The sequence below is a fragment of the Drosophila eugracilis genome, unplaced genomic scaffold (genome assembly GCF_018153835.1).
Source record: "Drosophila eugracilis isolate 14026-0451.02 unplaced genomic scaffold, ASM1815383v1 contig_423, whole genome shotgun sequence".
Classification (NCBI taxonomy): Eukaryota; Metazoa; Arthropoda; class Insecta; order Diptera; family Drosophilidae; genus Drosophila; species Drosophila eugracilis.
This window is the reverse complement of record NW_024573287.1, coordinates 559850-578895: the sequence shown is the minus strand read 5'-3', so window position 1 is coordinate 578895 and position 19046 is coordinate 559850. Positions and strand designations below refer to the sequence as shown.

The following is a 19046-nucleotide window of genomic DNA, read 5'->3' as shown; positions in this document are numbered from 1 at the left end:
TTCTTGGTTGACTTTACGAAAGTTATAAATATGGCAGTTATAAAAGGAGAAAATATTATCTTCTAAATATCTATATAAAACTAATCTTTATTATAGCTGAGAAAAAGTAAAATCAAAAAGAGGAAATATGACAAAAATATAACGAATTTTAGATACATTTCAAATTATGCCGCCCAAAAATAACTGGTTGCTCTTTAACCCTTATCGATAGCTCTGTAAACTGTTAACATTCTGTAATGCTAGCATAGAGGGAGAGGTTTACAGTGGCCATCGGGTCATCTGGCAGCTCCAGAATAAAGCAACCCCAACGGTCTTGTCCAAAATTGCTGTTGAGAGGAGACTTTTTCGAATTGAATGGCGAGGAATCGTGCCCCAAGAGCTAGCTTACATGCCCCAAAGAGCACGCTCAGTTAGTGGCGAGAATCTGGCGAGTGTGGATGCGTTCCGAAAAGAAACCGCGTCCAAACAAAAATTCATTTCTGCCCAATGCAATTCGCAACACCGACAAAAAAAAAAAAAATAAATATCAACTTGAAGTGCAATATTAATTGTTACACGAAAAAGCTTAAAGTGTTTTTGGCTGTCAAAGAAGTTGAGTGCTATAGTTCGAAAATCTTTGTATACCCCGCAGGATATCTTCAAAATCCAAACTTTGGAAAAAAATCCAATACAGATATCTGTGTATATGTATAATGTCGGTACGTGTGCGTGTGCCTGTAGTAGTAGTGGTGGTGGTGCAATAATTGTGAGCGCCAAAAAGCCGAAGAGACGAAGCCGCGCAGCCAAATAAATCTCTCGTCTCTCCTTTGGCGCTTCTCGTTTTCGCGTACCGTCGCTTTCCTTTGCTTTCTCCAGTTCGAAAGTCGCGTAGTAAAAAGTGTCGGCATATCTCCGCCTCGCTGCACCACCCACTCACTTAACCACTGAACCACTCAGCCACTTGGCCACTTTGTTTTTGGTCAAGTCTTTCGCATTCTCGACTTCGAAATTCGAAATTGCGAATTTGGCGCGCACCGGAGCATCAAGTAAGTGAGAGAAAGGACGAAAAAGAATGTGAGAAAGAGAAAGAGAGGGGAGAGAGAGAGAGAGCAGGAATCCTTGTCGAGAGTCTCCCCCTTGATTGCACAATAAAATGGGCAAAACAAAAAGCTAAATATCTATCGAAAGCGTGGTCGAAAATAACCAAAATTCCCACAAATTGGTAAAAGTTTCAATTGATAAGAGCATAAATCAAAAATCGAACATAAACGTGTCTGTATGCATATAGGTGTGTTGCATTCTGTGTGTGTGTACGTGTGCGTGTTTGTTAGGTCCTTGCGTTTTGCGCGCCCAAAGAAGTATGCTACGCTGTTTTACTATTTACTACTACGCACGCTCCCCCAAAAACACACCGACACCAACACTCACACTTGCATGGCCAAATGGCACATAATAACGGCTTATCGTGTACTATAGCCACGCAGCTTACGCAGCTGCGTAAAATCTCAAGGCTTGACCAATACCCCGTAACCTCTGGCTGGCCTTCCAAACTCCCAAATCCCAGGCCCCCCAAATCCTCCCAAGAGTCCTGCCGCTGCAGCTTTGTAAGCTGTTTACCCACATAAATATATAGACTGTACATAAATCGATGTCCGGGTGCGTTTGTGATGGGCTATATATAGGATATTATTCGGTTTTTGTTTGTTCGGAGTCTGATAAAAAAACTTGGTATTTAATTTGAACGTAACATCCCATTCTATCAAAGAAAATCGATAGGATAAAATTTCCATTATGATTCATAACTTTGAATGCTTATATTACAGAGGGTTGGATTGGTAAAAGAAATGTTTTGCGTCAAGTAAATAACATTAACTTAAGTTATCTGAGTGTAAAAGCCAGACTTCTGGTAGTTCCATAAGATTAAGGTTCAGATGCAGTATTTTAGTATTAAATATTAAGAAATCAAAGGTTTAGTTATTAGTTCTTAACTTTCATGGCCAACTTCCAATGAATACATAGCCTTATAGATATTTCTTAAAATTTTCCATCGGTCTATTAACAAACTTTACGTATAAATGATGTCAAATTTCTTCAGACAAATTTATTATGAGTTGGCAAAAGCTCACATTAATGATCACATTATAATCAAAACTCATGAACAACTAAAATCCAGAAGGGTCTTTCAACATATAACAATAAATATGTCATGTGGGCTGCTTAAGAGCTAACAGATTTATAACTTATCAACATTTTCTATTGCCAGACGCAGAGACATATCCGACTTTGGTTGTAAAAAAGTTTTGTACGTCGCCTATTGAAATTTTCACAGGCACATTAATTCCATTACGAAAACTCCCAAGGCCATATTGCTTTTAAGCTGCCGCTGCTGTGGGCCAAACAAAACCAAAAAGTCAGGCCAAACATAAAAACGGCAAAGGCAAACAAAACAGAAAGGCAAAATGGAGGGGTGTTGGTGTGTTGGTTGAAATCGGGATGGAAAGGACGAATGGCCAGGATGGGGAAATGGAAAAAAGAATGGCAGGAGCTAGCGATATATGCGATATAATAAATCTTTTGTATAACACGCAAAACTTTATGAACGTGCGCCAACTATAAACTTTCACTTTCCAACAATGGGTTCGTCCGCTTGACGTTGCCTGATGCCAGCTAACGTTGCGTATACGCCATGTTGCACATGATTTTATTTTTATTATCACTATTACTTTGTTTCATTTTTTTTTGCCCCACCCTCGACCTCTTTTGGAAAAGGCTATTTTCATGGCGTAATCGTAAACGAGACTTTCAGTTTGGATGCAGGGTATATAATAGTATTTTTGATTTTAGTAAATCGGTTCTTGAATTGAACTTAGTTAGGAGTAGCTAGTACTTAAAAGAAACATGGAAATCTTAACTATCTAGAAATATAGTTAGCTGAAATCAGAATAACCATAATAATTCTACATCAATTGAAGTACAAAATCCAAAATATTATAATAGTATATTTTATATAATAATTATCCTTATATAATATCAAAAATACAAAAATTCTTATTCTTTACAGTATAGATAAAAATAGTTATGTGGCATATGAGGCATTGGCTAGTTTATGGTTAAAGTTGCCCGCTTTTCAGGGCTTGCAGCAGAGTCGTTGACTTTTTGCTGGTTCTACATGTGGTACCGGTTCGAAGTCGCATCCCCAGCGTGGATGGCGCTCCACTTCTGTCAAACTTTTTGATGTTGTGGCAGATGAGGAAACGGGGGAGGGAATCAGAAAAGCGTGCGAAATCCGGTTATATACACACATATATTTAGATGTGCGGAGGAGGTGGGGCCTATGTATATATGGACAAACATATATGTAAGTGCGTATTGGCCGCAATAAATTGTCTTTCTTTTCTTCTTACGGATGTATGGTTGTATGTTGTTGGCCAGAAGACCAGGCAAAGGCTTGCAGCGTGTTTAATGAAAATTATTACGCGATATCCTTGGGGACGCACACAAGCATTCGCTCAGCAGGATGTATGGCAATGTGCGCCTTCTTTTGGGGGGTGGCATGCCCATACAAAAAGGGACGATTCTCTGGCGAATACCCAAGTACGGGTGAATAAGTGAAGCCGCCTTCCCACACTGCGCATGTACGCCAGATTCGAGTTCGAGTTCGAGCTCGAAAACATCCCGAAGTTGCTCCTGTCTGTATGTGTGAGTGAGTGAGTTATGCTTCTGCATCAGTATGCGTGTTGGGCGGTGGGTGGTAACGCATTTCTAGGTCAAATCCAAATGAAGCCAGGGAATCAGCCCCAGCCCGTTAGCCCTCCCTTCCCCACCAATCCACAATCAAAATCGTAAAAACATATATTGCAGAAATATTTCTGGTCTGTTTGTGAACCAAAAGAAAACTATTCGTAAACCAATTCTCTTTGCCTGATATACGAAAATAAATATTGCAGGGCCGCAGACCAAATTTTGGCATACTTTAAATAAGTTTTCGTAAAAAAATATTTAAATACATAATCATGGTCAAAAGCAACATAAATTCGAAACAATTTCGATTCTCCTGGTAAGGATCCCTTTTTGGTCTATTTATTGTTCAGGATTTACTATATAAAAATATTTTGAAACGAAATAAAGTTAAAGTTAACTAAGCAAGAATTTATTATTAAACCTATTAATATTTCAATATAAATTCTTATTTTCATTTCAGTTTTAAGGCACATTTGACCAAGCCACATATCAAACTACAAGCTCAATTAAAATTGGTTACCAAAAAATAAAAACCGGCCAAATAGCTTTGCAACAATGTTGAACATAAACAGTAAAAGCAATAAAGACTTTTGGCAACAAAAAGTGTCCGGCTTCGAGGCTTTCATATCAAGTATATGAAAACGAACAAATTCGGAAGTTAAAGTTGATAAAAAAGTGCATTGCAATCTTTAGTAATGCAATAATATTTAAAATAAAAACATAAATAAAAAAACGCTTCTGATGCTGCAAAGAACATTATTCGTAAAGTGTAAAAGGTGAAAAATAGATCAATTAAAATAGAAATTCTATTTAATTTGTGAACTGTTCTGTGGTGTTTATCCGAGCACAGGAACAATAAAAAAAATTACACATTTCGAAAATTGAAAAGCAATCGATACTGGTGGGGCAAGCCGCAAACAAGGGATTTAATCGTGAACTATCCAAAAACAAATTGATCCACATAAATACGCACACGGACAGCAAAACAAGCAAAAATGGAGAGCAAACATTGGAGCTGCTTTGTGGCCATTGTGCTGGGCGTGCTAATATTCAAAATGCACATATTTGTTGCATTCGCCGATCAGGACGAGGATATACCGCACAACGAGTAAGTTTTATTCATCATCATCCTGCTGTTGGATGACATCCGACTGCCAACAAAACCAACAGTTTCAATTATGCATTTGCCAAATATTTTGCCAATTTCCTCGGACAGGAAATTAATTGTAAATTTGTTTATTCTGCCCGAAGCGTTTCAACAGCGTTATCCTCTGCTCATTGTTTTATCAACATATATACATATATATAATTTACCACGATTTCTCGTCAACAATTTAACAAACAAACTGCTAAAACATATATGCAAATTTAATTTGTTTTTACTTTTAGCTGGCCGAAATTCGTTGGTGTTTAGTTTTCCGCTAAATAATTAAGATGAAAAGGGTGTTGACTTGAAAAGCGAGATGATTATAAATATTAGTCTGAGTTTAAACAAGTCAATAAATTTACAAAAATAAATATTTTAAAAGTATTTGTTTAATAACTTATATAAATACATTATGTTTATGTTTAAAGTATCCTTGCCAAATGTCCCATAAAGTTTTAGTTTTGTAATTATTTGATATACAAATGTGTTCATGCATCATCAGGATTTTATGTATACCAAAATCTCTTGTGTGAAACTTTTGCCATTCGTATGCCTTTATAGACCGATTTATTTATGATTATTACTTTGTTTACCACACACAGGATTGGAATAAAATCAGCTCACTCCCTCTTGCTTGATTTTTATAGTTATAGTTATCGTTTTCGTACACAATACCATATTGAAGGGCTAGTTTCATAGGCAGTTTCATTAAAAATGTTCATAAATGAAAAATAATGAGTGACAAAATGCCATCAACGAAAGAAGTCCTTTCCCATTAAGTATAAGCCAAGATGTTTATGAATTTTATATATGTATGCTTAGATGTGGGAATTCGAATTCTATTAGTTAGGAGGGTCTGACTTTCAGATGTGGTGACGCGATACTTTTGTGCCTGACGGTACGGTGTGTGCGTATCTAATGGATATATAATAGGATTTTGCAATTAGCTTCACACGGTGAATGGTGGGTGGGTGGTTGGCTGGTTCGGTGGTGCAGAGAAAGGCAACACACGTAACCGCAACGTTCACTTGGCTAATTAACCCAAAAACCAACTGCCATTTGCAGGCAAGGACAACTGGCGGCTGATGGGAATTTCAGTGGGTTGGGAAAGACCAGAAACCGGAACAGACACACTAAGTGATTTTTTTTGTGGGTCCTGTTTTTGTATCTAATGTCACTTTTATTTATTGAAATTAGTTTTGGCATGTGGTTTTTATGTTGAAATTCAATTAGTTATTTGTTGAAGCGTTTCTTCCTTTCTGTTTGTATGTCCATGCTGAGCTTAGTATTGAAATACAAGTTTTGTCCTTAAAGGTCATCTAACGGGAGACACTTCTAATAAACGTATCCTTTTTGTTTTATTCTGGACACAGACACTTAATATGTGTCTAGATTTACTTTAAATGGATTTAATAGCAGACTATTTTCTAAAATTTATTCTAAACTCTATTATAAAGGTCATTTGCCATGAATTATCCCATTCTCATAACCCAACTCGCTGGCTTCTCGTCTTTTCTTGTCCTTCTTCGACTGCTGACATGTTGTGGCACATGCGTAAAATAAATTTCATTAATTTGAAAAACAAACTTTTGCTTTCGCTGTTGGCCGGATTTCTTTCGACTCAACTCAGCTCGACTTGAGTCGCCTCGGCTCTTCGCTTCTCTAGTGTCCATGTTGCCATTTGCTTTATGTCACTGCAGAAATTCAATTAAATTTATTTCAACTTTTGCTGGCAGGCAGCAAAAACAAGCAGACTGGGCGAGTTGCTGCCTTGAGGGTCCAGCTTTGACGATTATGTTTTGGCATGGCCTCACGATGATGACGATGATGAAGTTGGTCCTGTTTCTGGATTCTGGCCCTGTTGGTGGCAATGGTCCCGTGCGATACTAAAGAGTCGGACCCATTGCTTTTGCTTTGACCCAAATCCCTTACTACATTGTGGGCGAAGTCGAAAGCGTTGTTTTCCCCTTGCCTAGACCGCTTTTCCTTTGGCCTGGCCTTCAAGGATTCAACGGGTTTTTCCTTAGGCCGTCCGCTCTTCCATTGCCTCTTGTGCCACCCATTCATTTGCCTCATTTTCAGTTGCAGTTGTAGCCATCGCCATCGCCATCGCCATAGCCATTTTAATGCATGCCTCGTTTGCTTAAGCATTCTCATCTTCCATCCTCCCTTCGTTCAAAGGCAGTTGCATTGACAGCGTCTTATGGGTCACGTGCCTTGGCCAGAAACTTTAAATGGAGGAAAAGGGGACAGGCTGTGTCAACAGGATTGTTACATGATTCCTTTTCTGGCACGGCCTGCCGATGAGCGATCGATTCTGGGTCTCACCAACTCGCCTGGAAATTAATCGAACTAAGGAAAAGAAAGTCCTTGTGCAAGTTTCTATTTTTAATTTCAGTAATTTTTACTCAAGTTTTTGACAATTTAAAACTTGGTTAGTTTAAGACTTTTAAGTTTAAAGGGATATTTTAACTCTAATCATGAATGAATCTTTTTTATATTTTCCGCTAGTAGTTTTTTTTATTCTGGGGTATTAACTGCTAGCTTCCTCCCTCTTTTTATTTTGTGTTCTTTTTTGTGAAATCTGCAACTGGCACATTTGCTGCTTAAAACAATTTTGCATTCGAAACAATGTGCTGTTTTTCGCTCGGGTGTGGCAGATCTAATTACCGTCGGGGCAGCTTAAGTGAATAAATAAAGCAAAATCAACAACAGCGGAGCAAGGCAGAGCTCTAACTACTTATGACAAATGACAGTGAAAGTGCATTAAGCAGAAGTTGAAGAGACACAAACAGAAGCGACATCAGTGCCACGTCTGGCGCATTATTTTGGTTTTTATTTTCCACCTACCGCCAGGCGTAATTCTTTTATTTTATCTAAGTGGATTTTGAACTAGCGTGGAACAGAACAAATTAATTAGCTAAAGTTGGATTGAGAGACATGTTATAAGCTGAGATTAAGATCCACAATTGATTTCCGGTTTTTCGATTTTATATTGGTTTTAAAAATTCAAATAATTTTTTGTCTTTGCCTATCTCCACATCCACCTGTTCTTGAACTTTCATTTTAAAGATAGATAGTATTACAAGATTGAAATATAATTTCACTGGTATTGGTATTTGCTCGAAAATCTTAATAGCCCTGCACACGTCGAGTGCGCATTGAAGTGCGCTCTTGTGATTGCGCATTCAAGTCTGTTGGCAGCGCCAGAAGAGGACTCATTTCAATTTCAATGATGCAAAATGGCAAAAACCCATTGACCTACTCTATGGAAGTACTAGTACTACTGCCATGACCAACAGCCTATTTCCACCTGCCTCGACATAAACCTGCCGCCCGAGAAAAGTGAAAAACTGCAAAGACAAACGTGATACGACCGAGGAGGTAAACAGTGTAAAAATGCAATGGAACGAAACTGGTTCGATGGCTTTAGGTGTACATATGTGGTACTTGAGCATGACTTACGTGGTTGGTTCGTGCTCAAAAAGCTGAGACAGAATAGAAAGTCACTACGAATACACCTGACTACAGGGACATACAAAGTTTTAGCCATTGTCAAGTTTCTGGCAAAGTAGCAAAAACGAAAAAAATGACAACAAAATAGAACAAAGATTCTCTGTGTAAAACAAAATGTGACTTTTTATTTTACTGGCCACCACAGGCAGCAGGAAGAGTCCAACGAATCGGTGAAAAAATCTCTTCTACTTCGGGCCAAGAAGATGACGTTGATGGCCTTTCATTGCTGTTGGCTGCTTTGGTCCCGATTTTCAATGTTGTTCTTGTTTCCTTGGATGTGTGTGTGTGTAAATGCATTGTTCCTCTGCTCTCTATAATATGTGTATGCATTTTGCACCCGAACTGAGTGGCATTTCCAACATAGTTTTTAATAGCACCAAAACTGAAAGAGAATGTTGTACTGGGCTTCTATGTTTTAAACCGAAATTTCGTTGCACATACCTGATGATAAATTTCATAGAGAATGTCCTGAAACGCATTTCAAGAATAAAGAACTTGGTATGTGGCATACTAAAGTTTAGTAAAAGTTATGAAAGTAGGTGGATATGTTTCAAGTCCTGGTTATATATTATTTTGTAGTAAGAAAAATGTATTTCTCAACATTATCTTCAATAATATTTATTGATGATCAAATCGATGATTTTGATTGGATTAAGCTTAACGTATCAGTTAACCCAATGCCACAAAAAAAACAAATAACACCCTTATAATACGTGCTGCCCGTTTAATTATCATCACTTGACCCACCATCGTCCACATTTCGCCAGCCCTTTGTTCCTGCCAGCCATCATCAGCATTATCCAATTTCAATCACTTTGTTGGCCACTTTATTTCTGCTTCATTGTTTACGCTTTCATTGCTGCGGGCCACGAAGATGCGGGAAGTGCTGCTGGTTTCTGCCTCCTCGGGAGTTTCCGTTTATAATACAATTTTCATATAATTTAAATTCATTTTTTGGCATCGCTCGAGCCATAAAACTTTGTCTGTAGCCGCTTGACTGCAGTTGCACTTCCTTCCCATCGCAATCTGTTGTCCTTTTCCCACCGCCCAAAACTTTCCACCATCCTTGTTGGCCATATAGCATATAAACATGCGCTTATTTTGTATCTAGATGGTGGAGAGAAAGAGAGCTACGTACTCGTCCTCTTTTGGCCCGTTATGGTGGCTCGCCGCCGGCTCAACATAATCAACATTGCGTAAACGCAACGTTGCTGCCGTTCGAGTTTCCTTGGCTTTACCTCCCTTTTGCCACCGTATATTGATATTGCAGATAATGCCATAAAATTGTGCAAATATTTTTGGGGGCATTATTCTGCAAGGTCTTTACTCTGGCTCAACTTGACTTTGTGTTTTTTTTTTTGGTCGTACTTTTTTTAATATTTCATTTTGTTTCTACTCGTTCTTCTTTCTTCTTGTATCAACGCTCAGACTTTTGGTCCTCCTGTTTTATTTTCAATTTGCTGTTGCTCCAGTCACATTGCCCCTTCCCTGGGACTTGTTTTATGAGCACTCGTTGGACTGCTTTTGTTTTGCTTTTGACTTTCGCGTTTAGATTATAAATGTTTGGCAAATGTTTTCACAATAGTTGGCTGTTGGTCCTGTTGTTATCCCTCGACCCTTGAGACTTCTCCACTTCCTTTCCGTTGGTCTTCTGTAATGAGTTTTGCCGCTGTCTTGGGTGTTTCTCAAGTGAGTTGGACTTTTGCCGGGCTCTGCAAAATAGTTGATTTACCTTTTTCTTTTTGGTTTCATTGAAAACGTATTAGCAAATATTGCAGAAATATTTGTACAAAGAACATTTTCTTTAATGAGAATATTGGTTATTTGTTTTTGCCACTCAGCAATTTATTGCTTAATGAGAGATTTGTATGCATATATGTACGTAATGAGATGGAAATAATTTATGAGCAATTTTAAATCGATTTTAATTGATTTTTAATCAGCCACGTGTCGCTGAGTAGCAGAAGTGTCTGGCTAATGGCTTAAAAAATATTTAATGACTTAAGAGCAAGCAATAATTATAAATATTGAAGGCGCAAAGAAATAAAGACCTTACTTTAAGCTTAAAGTACTAAGCTTAAAAATCAAATTGGTAGTTTAAATATGGAAGTTTAATTCCACATAAATAAGAATTGAAAATTAAAAGTGTGTGTACACTTTTTATATATCCTACGAAAAATGACCCATATTATTTTTCTACTTATTTCAGGGTTCGCAATTGGGCCTTGAAGTTCGGCGTTGACTTGTGGGAATTTGGACGTCAATTCACCAAAATGAACGAGATCAAAAGTGTAAGTAATTACGTAGGCAATATGGCTAGACTAACAATAAATACGCTATTCGCTGGATGTGATAATATAGACATATGTATCTGATAAGCCTGACATGTGGGTACCGCCAATCGCAATGGTTAATGGCAACGATTGTCTGGTCTGGCTGGGTTTTAGTCGAAACAAATACACTTAAGCTCTTTGGCCACTTAGTTGAACTTATCGATAAGAAAGTATATATCGATAAAAGCTTTGAATGGCTCGGCTTAGTGGAAGCTTAACTAGCAAATGCGTCAATTTTTCGTGTTTTTCTTCGACGTACTTATTTGGTTCCTCCATTGTCTTGTTGTTTATTTGTTGTTGGCCCTAATGCAATTTAAACACAAATAAGGCTAATTGGGGGGGTGAAACCGTGGGTTAAGCGGGCTGATATAAGTATGTGCCTGGCTGCTATCTATGTTAATAAGCATGACTGTGTTTGGATTTGGTTGACTGCGTGGCCTGCGGTGAAAGATGGTGGCTTCTAAGGCGGCCACGAGTAGGTTTTCGCCAGCTTTTGGCCCTTCAGTCAGTCGCGTATTTTCGCGTTTAATCAGACGTGCATGAGTTAGTGGGTTGCTTTTATTGGCCGACTGTTTACGTCGTGATTATGTGCGAGGGAATTACGATTATGCGGAATTACAAGCAGAAAAGAGAGGTTCTTTAAATGCACTGCACCTTGAAATGGCTACATTTCAAATGAAAAATAAAGATTTATTTATTAAATTACAATTTGTATTATGATCAATGATTGAAAATATAAAAAATTTGTAATATTACTCGAACAGTTATTAAAATGATTAAACAAATAATTTATTATTAAAACAAACATCAACAGTTCTATTGGCTTTATTCAGTGGAAAGTATTTATATTTATAGTTTTCAAAAAGAATGGAATGATCCTGTTGAAAGCACGACAACCTTAAATAAGGGTATAAATATCAGGCATATTATACAGAGAAACTGGGAGGGGGAAGAGGAGAGAGCGAAGGACAAGGATCCTGGTGTGGCAGGGGGAACATGCGAGAAAAGAGAGCTGTGGAGGAAGCGACAGGATTCGGAGCCAGAAAGGCAGCTAAAATGCAAATAAATTTGCTGGCTGTGACTGTCATTGAGTCTGTAATTGTCAAGTGCCTTGTTGCTGTTGCTTTGCTGTATATACTAGTATGAATGTGTGTGCGTGTGTGGGTGTCATTGTTGTTGTCCTGTTCGTGGGTGCGTGAGTGTGGGTATATGGTCCTGTCGCTGACAACGTTTGTTTGTGTTAATTTAAAGCGCACGTCGCTTACAAAGGCAAAAAATGAAAACCTACGCCCAGATTGAATTAAATATCAAGTATTCACCGCGTTGTGTGTTTGGCGGAAATGGCCTGTGCCTTGTCGCTGGGTGTGTATATGTGTCCATGTATGTGCCTTATAAACATTATAGCATACCATTTTGTGCGTGTGAAAGTTGATCTGTCCCTACATTGGCTTGTTTTTTGTTTGTGTGTTGTTAGTGGTTATGTGAGTGCCGCCCTTTTTAACGCCTATCGCTTCGATATCAAACTTAAATGTCTTGACCAATAAATTGTGTGTGTATTTTAAAATTATAGACAAGCCACAGAAAAGAGAGCTTGCAGTGGCATTTATTAAGTGAGATAGCTGAAAAGTTCTAAAAAATTTTCGGTTTATGCTGATAACAAGTCCAAACAAATATTATTATCAATAAACAATTTAAAACAAGAAAAACTGTGGAGATGTTTTATTAAGATTTTTGTGGTAAAAAGAAATTACTTCCAATCTGCTTGTCGATCCATGGCTTAAACTCAAAAACATCTGTATATGTGCCGGGAATGTTTTTTTTCTTACAACCCAAGCCCCAGTTGACAATGCCAATTTGTTCGAATTGTTTGGGATCCTCGGTCATTGGGCAAAAGAGTGCTCCCCCGCCATCGCCAGTGCAGGCATCAATGCCTTCCTCGCCACCGGCACAGATTAGGCCAGCAGGCAGTGTATAGTTTTTGCCGAACTTGGTTTCTCTCAGCTGATCCTGGCACGTATCCCTCGGTACAATCGGAAGTTCTATTTTCTTTAAAACATTTACGAAATGTTTATCTCTGAATCTATTTTTACCCCAGCCAGCAACTATACACCGAGTGTTGTTGAGGGATCTTTTCTTGATGGGCAAGCAGATGGTATTAATCCGGTATGTTAGTTGATATTGACTATCTAGGAAGAGGAGCGCCAAGTTGTTGGTTCCATTCTTATAGTTAAATGACTCATGAACCACCATTTTCGATACGGATGCCTCCTCGAATGGATATTTGTCTAAGGCCTTTCCATATTGCCACTCGCCGGCGCTGACAATAATATCTTCTGGATTCTTATCATATATCCGATGGGCTGATGTGAGAACCACATCTGGAGCAATTAGAGAGCCACCACCAATAAAGCTATCATTATGGATAATGGCTATGGTCCAGGGATATTCGGCAGGTCTAGCTTGATCAGCAGTAATATTCAAGTCTAATTTCAGAGGTATTGGACTACCCTGACCGCATTTCGGCTGTTCATCTAGAGCATCCAGTTCCTATGTATAACAGATGTAGATTGCAGAGGAAAAAAAGATGAATTTTAATCATTTTACTGATATGCTTGTGATTTTGCAGTCATTTAAAATTAAATTTAAATGTAGTAAAAAAACATATTCTTTATTTTGTAAAAGATTCATTTACTTACATCTTCACTATCGGGAATGTTTTGAACATTTTCAGCGACGACATATATAATAGTCACCAGTAATAGAATCCAAGTGTGAAACATTTTTCGTATCCGAGTATTAAATGTAAAAGATTTTCTTCACAAATTCAAAATGTAAGCTAACTATTAATTAGCTTGTAAATAAATAATATATAGAATATATAAATTAAAAACAGAGAAATGTACTCGAACAGCCCGACTTTTAACGACTTGTATTAACGACAAGTTACAACTGAGCTTAGAATGAAAGAAAGCGGTGGTTACTGATAAGGAATTTATATAAACACATAATACTTAATACGCATTGTATTGAGATAAGGTGTTTGGGAATACATAAGAATATATATATATGTGTTTATATATATATATAAACACATAATATATAAATATATATATATATTTTATACGTGCGTAAGCATTTACAGTCACTTTATAGCAGTTGAAGCCTTGGAAATATTTTCAACGAAAAGGGAAACTGTTGTAATTTTTCTTGAAAGCTAATCTTAAAAAATAACAACATATTCTGATAGTAAATACTTTTTAAAGTTAAGTACAAACTGCTTTCATCATCATTTTCTTGTAATATTGCTGACACATATTTTTGTTGCTCCCGTTGTCCTTAAAAAAAGTTTTAAAATGTAATAAAAGGGGTAAAAACGAAAATTAAAAAGTAAAGCGGACAATGTGGTGGGTGTGGCCAGCCCCCATCTTCTTCTCCCTCACATTTCTTGTCCCCTTGTTTTGCCGTTGCTGCTGTTTCTTGTTTTGTTTTGCTATTTTGGGTAGATGTTTTTTCCATTTGGTATTTTAAATAAGGATAATAAAAAGTAAAACAAATGCAGCGCACACGTTCAGTTATGCCAAAGGCGTCGCAGGACAACAGGAACACCAAGGACAACAACAGCCCGAAGACAAAATGGCTGCCACGAATGAAGAACAGAGAAAGCAAGTAGAGAGAGATAGAGAGAGGGAGGGAAGAAAAAGGACTCGGGTGCGAGTGTCTGTGTGTATGCGGAATGCCTGTGCGTGGCGCATATTCATTTATTTTATTTTCCATACGCTTCTGGCTGGAAAGCGTTTAGCGCTGACTAGCTAAAAAAGTATCTACCTAAGCCATGAAATATGTTTAGCATACAGATACAGATAAATCGAAGATTAAATACCCTCTTTTAAAATATAAAATTAATGCAATACACTTTTAGTACAGTCTTTGTCATCTTGTTGAATAATAAAATGGTGAAAGTTCAAAAAGATTTTTTGATTACCAGGCGCCTCAAGATCGGTGACTCATGGAATGAACTCAGAGTCAGCCTTATCTCTTTCCCCATGCTATATTTATATATATGTACTTAAATTCAGATGCTGTCGCTTGGGCTTCTGATTAAATTCCTTATCACTTCTTTTGTAAATATGAACCTAGAAGAAAATACAAACTAGTTGCATTTGTCTAAATATTATTTTACGCGACCCAATCCAATCTCAACCGAAAAGACAAATATATTTGACAATAGCATTATGTACTTTAAATACAGTCAAATGGTGTCAACACTCTATGCGACGTGACAGTGAAGAAAGGGCTTTATCGACAAGATGGCAATACCAAGGGACAAAATGACTAGAGTTCTTGAGCTAGGGCGTATGTGCTGCCATTATTTTAAATGATGATGTGCAGCTAACGGTGGTGCTGCTGATCATTGTCTAACATCTGGGCTCTAACTTGCAGTGAAATATGGGTCAAACTCAAGTGAAAATTGCCTTCTGGCTCTCTTCTCGCTTTGCAGGCAAATAAATTTAACCGTGCTCTCATTTTGCACGTAATACAAACTTTTTAACAGCAAAAAAATATATATGAAAACAAAACTGGCGCGTGCTGTCGTTTTTCTTTAGCGTCCAGCATTCGCTTTCCCTCACAATTTTTCCATTTTCTCCGCCTCTATTTTATTTTTCTAGTCGACTTCCTCCCACTCTAAGTGGCATGCAAATTATTGTTGTTTTCTGCCGTTGCCAGCTTATTCTGCAGTTCTACTTGGCATTCTTTTCTTTGCTTATTGAAGGTAAAAGTAAACCATCTGCAAGTGGAGTTCATGTTCATAGGAAAAGTACTTAATATTTAAAGTTTCTTACGTTTTAAAAGGAAATTTAATTTAAAGTGATCAGTTTGTTCCATCATAAATATTAAAATAATATTATATTAAAATGTCTTCATATATTTCTTTTAATATTTTTAAGAAAAACAAAGAAAAAGAAACCAAAATTTTCATAATTTTGTAATGATTTCAACTGCATTGTCTTCACTGTCTAAGCAATTATAATTTTGGATATGCAGGAGCTGCCTCCACAAAATGCAGATTGCTGGTCATTTGTTTGGGAAAGTGGTTGCCCAGTACGCCGTTACCAGCTACACATCATCGTGCAACTCCCACGCGCCGATTGTGCTCCATTTGCCGGGTTTTAGTGACAAATACAAAGGCCTTGTTAAGGGCCTTGTGGCTAAAGTACGAGGGAGTGGGCTAGAGGGATCGAGTTGGTTTTGTGTGTTTGGCTAACTAAGTGTGTGGCGAACAGTGTTGCGGACTGCAAAGAGACTAATCGTAAATCAAGGCGACGACTCGGCGACGCACTTGAGGGGGCGGGGATTGGCTGAAATGGCATGGGGGGCAGCTCTACTCCTTCATGGGGCTACTTTCCACTGGCTTTTGTGCGGTCCAAAATGCATTCGGGCCACAGACCCACACAGTCCTTGATCCTCTCCAGGCATATAATATATATATGTACTATATAGTATTTATACGTATATATGTAGGTGTATAGCTAGGACTTGTCTATGCAAATATTTAAGTCTGTCGTTGTCGTTTGGTGGCGAAAATGCGAGCATGACATACAGCTGCCGGCAAACAAATGTTAAGTGGGGCGTAGACTTCTCAGAAACTGGTCCTTAATGAAAGTATAAAGCAAATTAAATATTTAATTTCATCAAATCCTCGGGGGGTATGTCCATTAAATGGATGCAGCAAATGCCAGGTAGGATGACTCAGCTCCCAGAAGATTATTTCCTTAATTAAGTACAGAATAATTAAATGGTGGTAGGCAAGTACCCTTCCTCGTTTCATATATATGTTGTTTTATTTTTTTTCTAAGTTTTTTCTGTAAATGTGTTAATTTTTAAAAAATTTGAAATTCAAAGTTTTGCCACATTTTAGCAATTTTTTCACTCGTCGGGAAAAGCTTTTCATATAGCAATTATAACGGACGAACTTTTACGTAGCCATTAAAAACAAGAAAAGCATGCTAATTAAATGCAGCTTTTGTGAAAATAATAATTGAGATTATCCATAAAGAGAAAGAAGATCAACAAACTATCAGAGAAAGCAGAAACTACAAGATTTAATATTACAAAAAACCTGTGGGGAAAATAAAAAATTCTGTGCTAAGAAATTAGCAAGAAAATCTCTGCTTCAGTGAACAAGGAAACATGCGCGTTGATGCGAGACATTGTTGCTCGCTTTTCCGAAGGAATGGGGCCCAAGACTCGCTGGTGGATTGAGGGTCTGAGGTTAGTGGAGTAGAAGGGTGACAGCGACATCTTCATTAAAATCTAATTAGCACATTTCCAGACCTAGCCACAAAATGCCAAAGAGTTACTCCGGTTTCGGAGCCCGCCGTGGTACTTGAGCGAACTATAACTTAGACAGGAGGAAGGCAGGAAGAAAGTCAATATGCCCAGCACTACAAGTGCACTGCAAGAAAAGTTAACTTAAAATATTGTATGAGCTGACAAGTGGAAATATCCCAATCAGCTTATCAACTTATTTGAACTTAAGACCTTGGCCTAAATATATTGTAGATAGGAAGTCGTCATAAAAAACAGAAATGTATTCAATACTCTGAATCATCTTATACATATTAGCATCAATATAAAAATGTATAGAACAACACATTTAATTGTTATAATTAAAAAATAATCTTGGGAAAAAACCCAAACTGGCAGGAAGTTTAAAAGTCTAAAAATTGTTTTTAGATGGAATGTGATAGCATTTTAATAGCATTTTAATCACATTCCACGACATTATCATTTTTGGATGACTTCTTGCCAGTAAGAAACCACACACTTTTCAACAATATAAATGGCGAAAAAAAAGAAAAAACATACGAAATCATTATGTTAGTTTACAGTGCATCGAGAATTTGTAAATTTGCATTTGTATTCTGTTAGAGTGTAGGTTCAGGTAGCCGTTTCTGCTGCATCTGCTGCTGCATGCGTAAGCTGCTTAACTTGAGCTGGAATTCAACAGGAGCAGAAGCCAAAGCTCAGGAATGCTTCTTATTCGCAGCTCCCCCCCTTTGGATGTCCTTGCTCTAGTTAAAGTTCTGCACCAGCTGCATACGCACCCGTCCGTTGGTAGGTGGGCGGTGGAGTGGTTGAGTGGTGGAATGGTGAAATGGTTGATGGGGACGGGTTGGTGGTGCAGGCGGTAGAGGTCCGCCGGAGGGCTCCTCCTTGCGCAACATTTTCAAATGCCGGAGTCAACCGCAAAATGAAAAAGTTTCTATGGCTGCTGTTGCTGCTGTACTCGCTCTTCGAGTGCTACCCATATTGTATACATATTGTATATAGTTTTTTGCACTACTACCCCCCTTTAAACTCCTACTCACCGCGGCAGGACACTCACACACACACACACACACTTTTACATACACGCGTGCGTCCTTCAGGCGTGCATTGCATTTCGATGTTGTTCGCGTGGAAATTGCTTTATAAAATGTTGCCATCGCATGAAAGTTGGGTGAGGTTTTTGTGGGCGTGGCCCCTGCAGCCCTGGCTAATATCTTGCACCAGCCCCCGCAGATATAAGTACATATAGAAAATAGAATTTTTTTCCTTCATTGATTCTTTTTGTTAAGCTGCGGCTTCTTGCTTGACATTCTTTTAATTTCCAATGCATTTCCTATACCCCACCCAATTCCTTTGGTCTACTCCTTTTTTAACCATTGCTTTTGATTTGGCAATAGTTTGCTAATGGTTTTCCAACTGCTATAAATCATTTTTAGGGGGAAAACTTTGAAGGGCCGATTACTTGTTTGGCAAGAAAGTGGTCGAAATTGGCTAAATTTAGAAATCTGAGAGAGCGATGTAAACTTAATGCCTTGAATTTCTTTAAAGACAAATTTTAAAATCATTAAATTCAAATTAAATACTACTAAAAACTAAAAGAATATGTAATTTTTTTTTTATTTGCTAGTGATACATTATAAACCATAAATACATAAACCTTCTAGTGGCAAGGGAGTCAAGAGCAGGAGATATTTTGTAGACAATCTTCTTATAGTATTTATAATGCTCAGTGGCATTGAAAGTAAAACAAAGAGCGGGGAAATTCTCCATGTTCTAGTGATACTTTCTTTTTTCGCCAACTTGTGTGGGTGACATTTTCTTTAGCCAACTAATGAATGCCTCAAAGAGCCTTCCCTCTGCAGTTTTAGTTCTGTGGTCACACACAAGCTCACAAACAGGACATGGTTGGATTTTGGCTAAGGCTACAAATATTTGCAGTTCGTGAGTGTGTGGGTATGTCTTTTCGTTCACAAATACACACAGAAAACAAATATTAAAAA

General features: G+C 37.8%; 2 protein-coding genes across 3 annotated transcripts in view; one reads left to right on the top strand and one right to left on the bottom strand.

The window, feature by feature from the left end:
• Window positions 1-251: 251 nt before the first annotated feature.
• LOC108105165 (voltage-dependent calcium channel subunit alpha-2/delta-3) overlaps window positions 252-19046 on the top strand; it is a 38328-nt gene continuing 19533 nt past the window's right edge. Inside the window, exons 1-3 of one of the 2 annotated variants that reach the window (XM_017211604.2) lie at window positions 252-1025; window positions 4181-4828; window positions 10593-10674. In XM_017211604.2, coding sequence (XP_017067093.1) covers window positions 4716-4828; window positions 10593-10674 — 195 coding nt within the window. In that variant the 5' untranslated portion in view covers window positions 252-1025; window positions 4181-4715. The remainder of the gene's footprint in view (window positions 1026-4180; window positions 4829-10592; window positions 10675-19046) is intronic. The other variant, XM_017211605.2, reaches the window with a different exon arrangement.
• LOC108105167 (phenoloxidase-activating factor 2) lies at window positions 12421-13669 on the bottom strand. The gene is made up of 2 exons (XM_017211607.2): window positions 13413-13669; window positions 12421-13263 (listed from the first exon to the last, which is right to left on the bottom strand). Exons 1-2 carry the CDS (start codon window positions 13494-13496, stop codon window positions 12439-12441), a joined length of 909 nt encoding a protein of 302 aa, XP_017067096.2. The 5' UTR covers window positions 13497-13669; the 3' UTR covers window positions 12421-12438.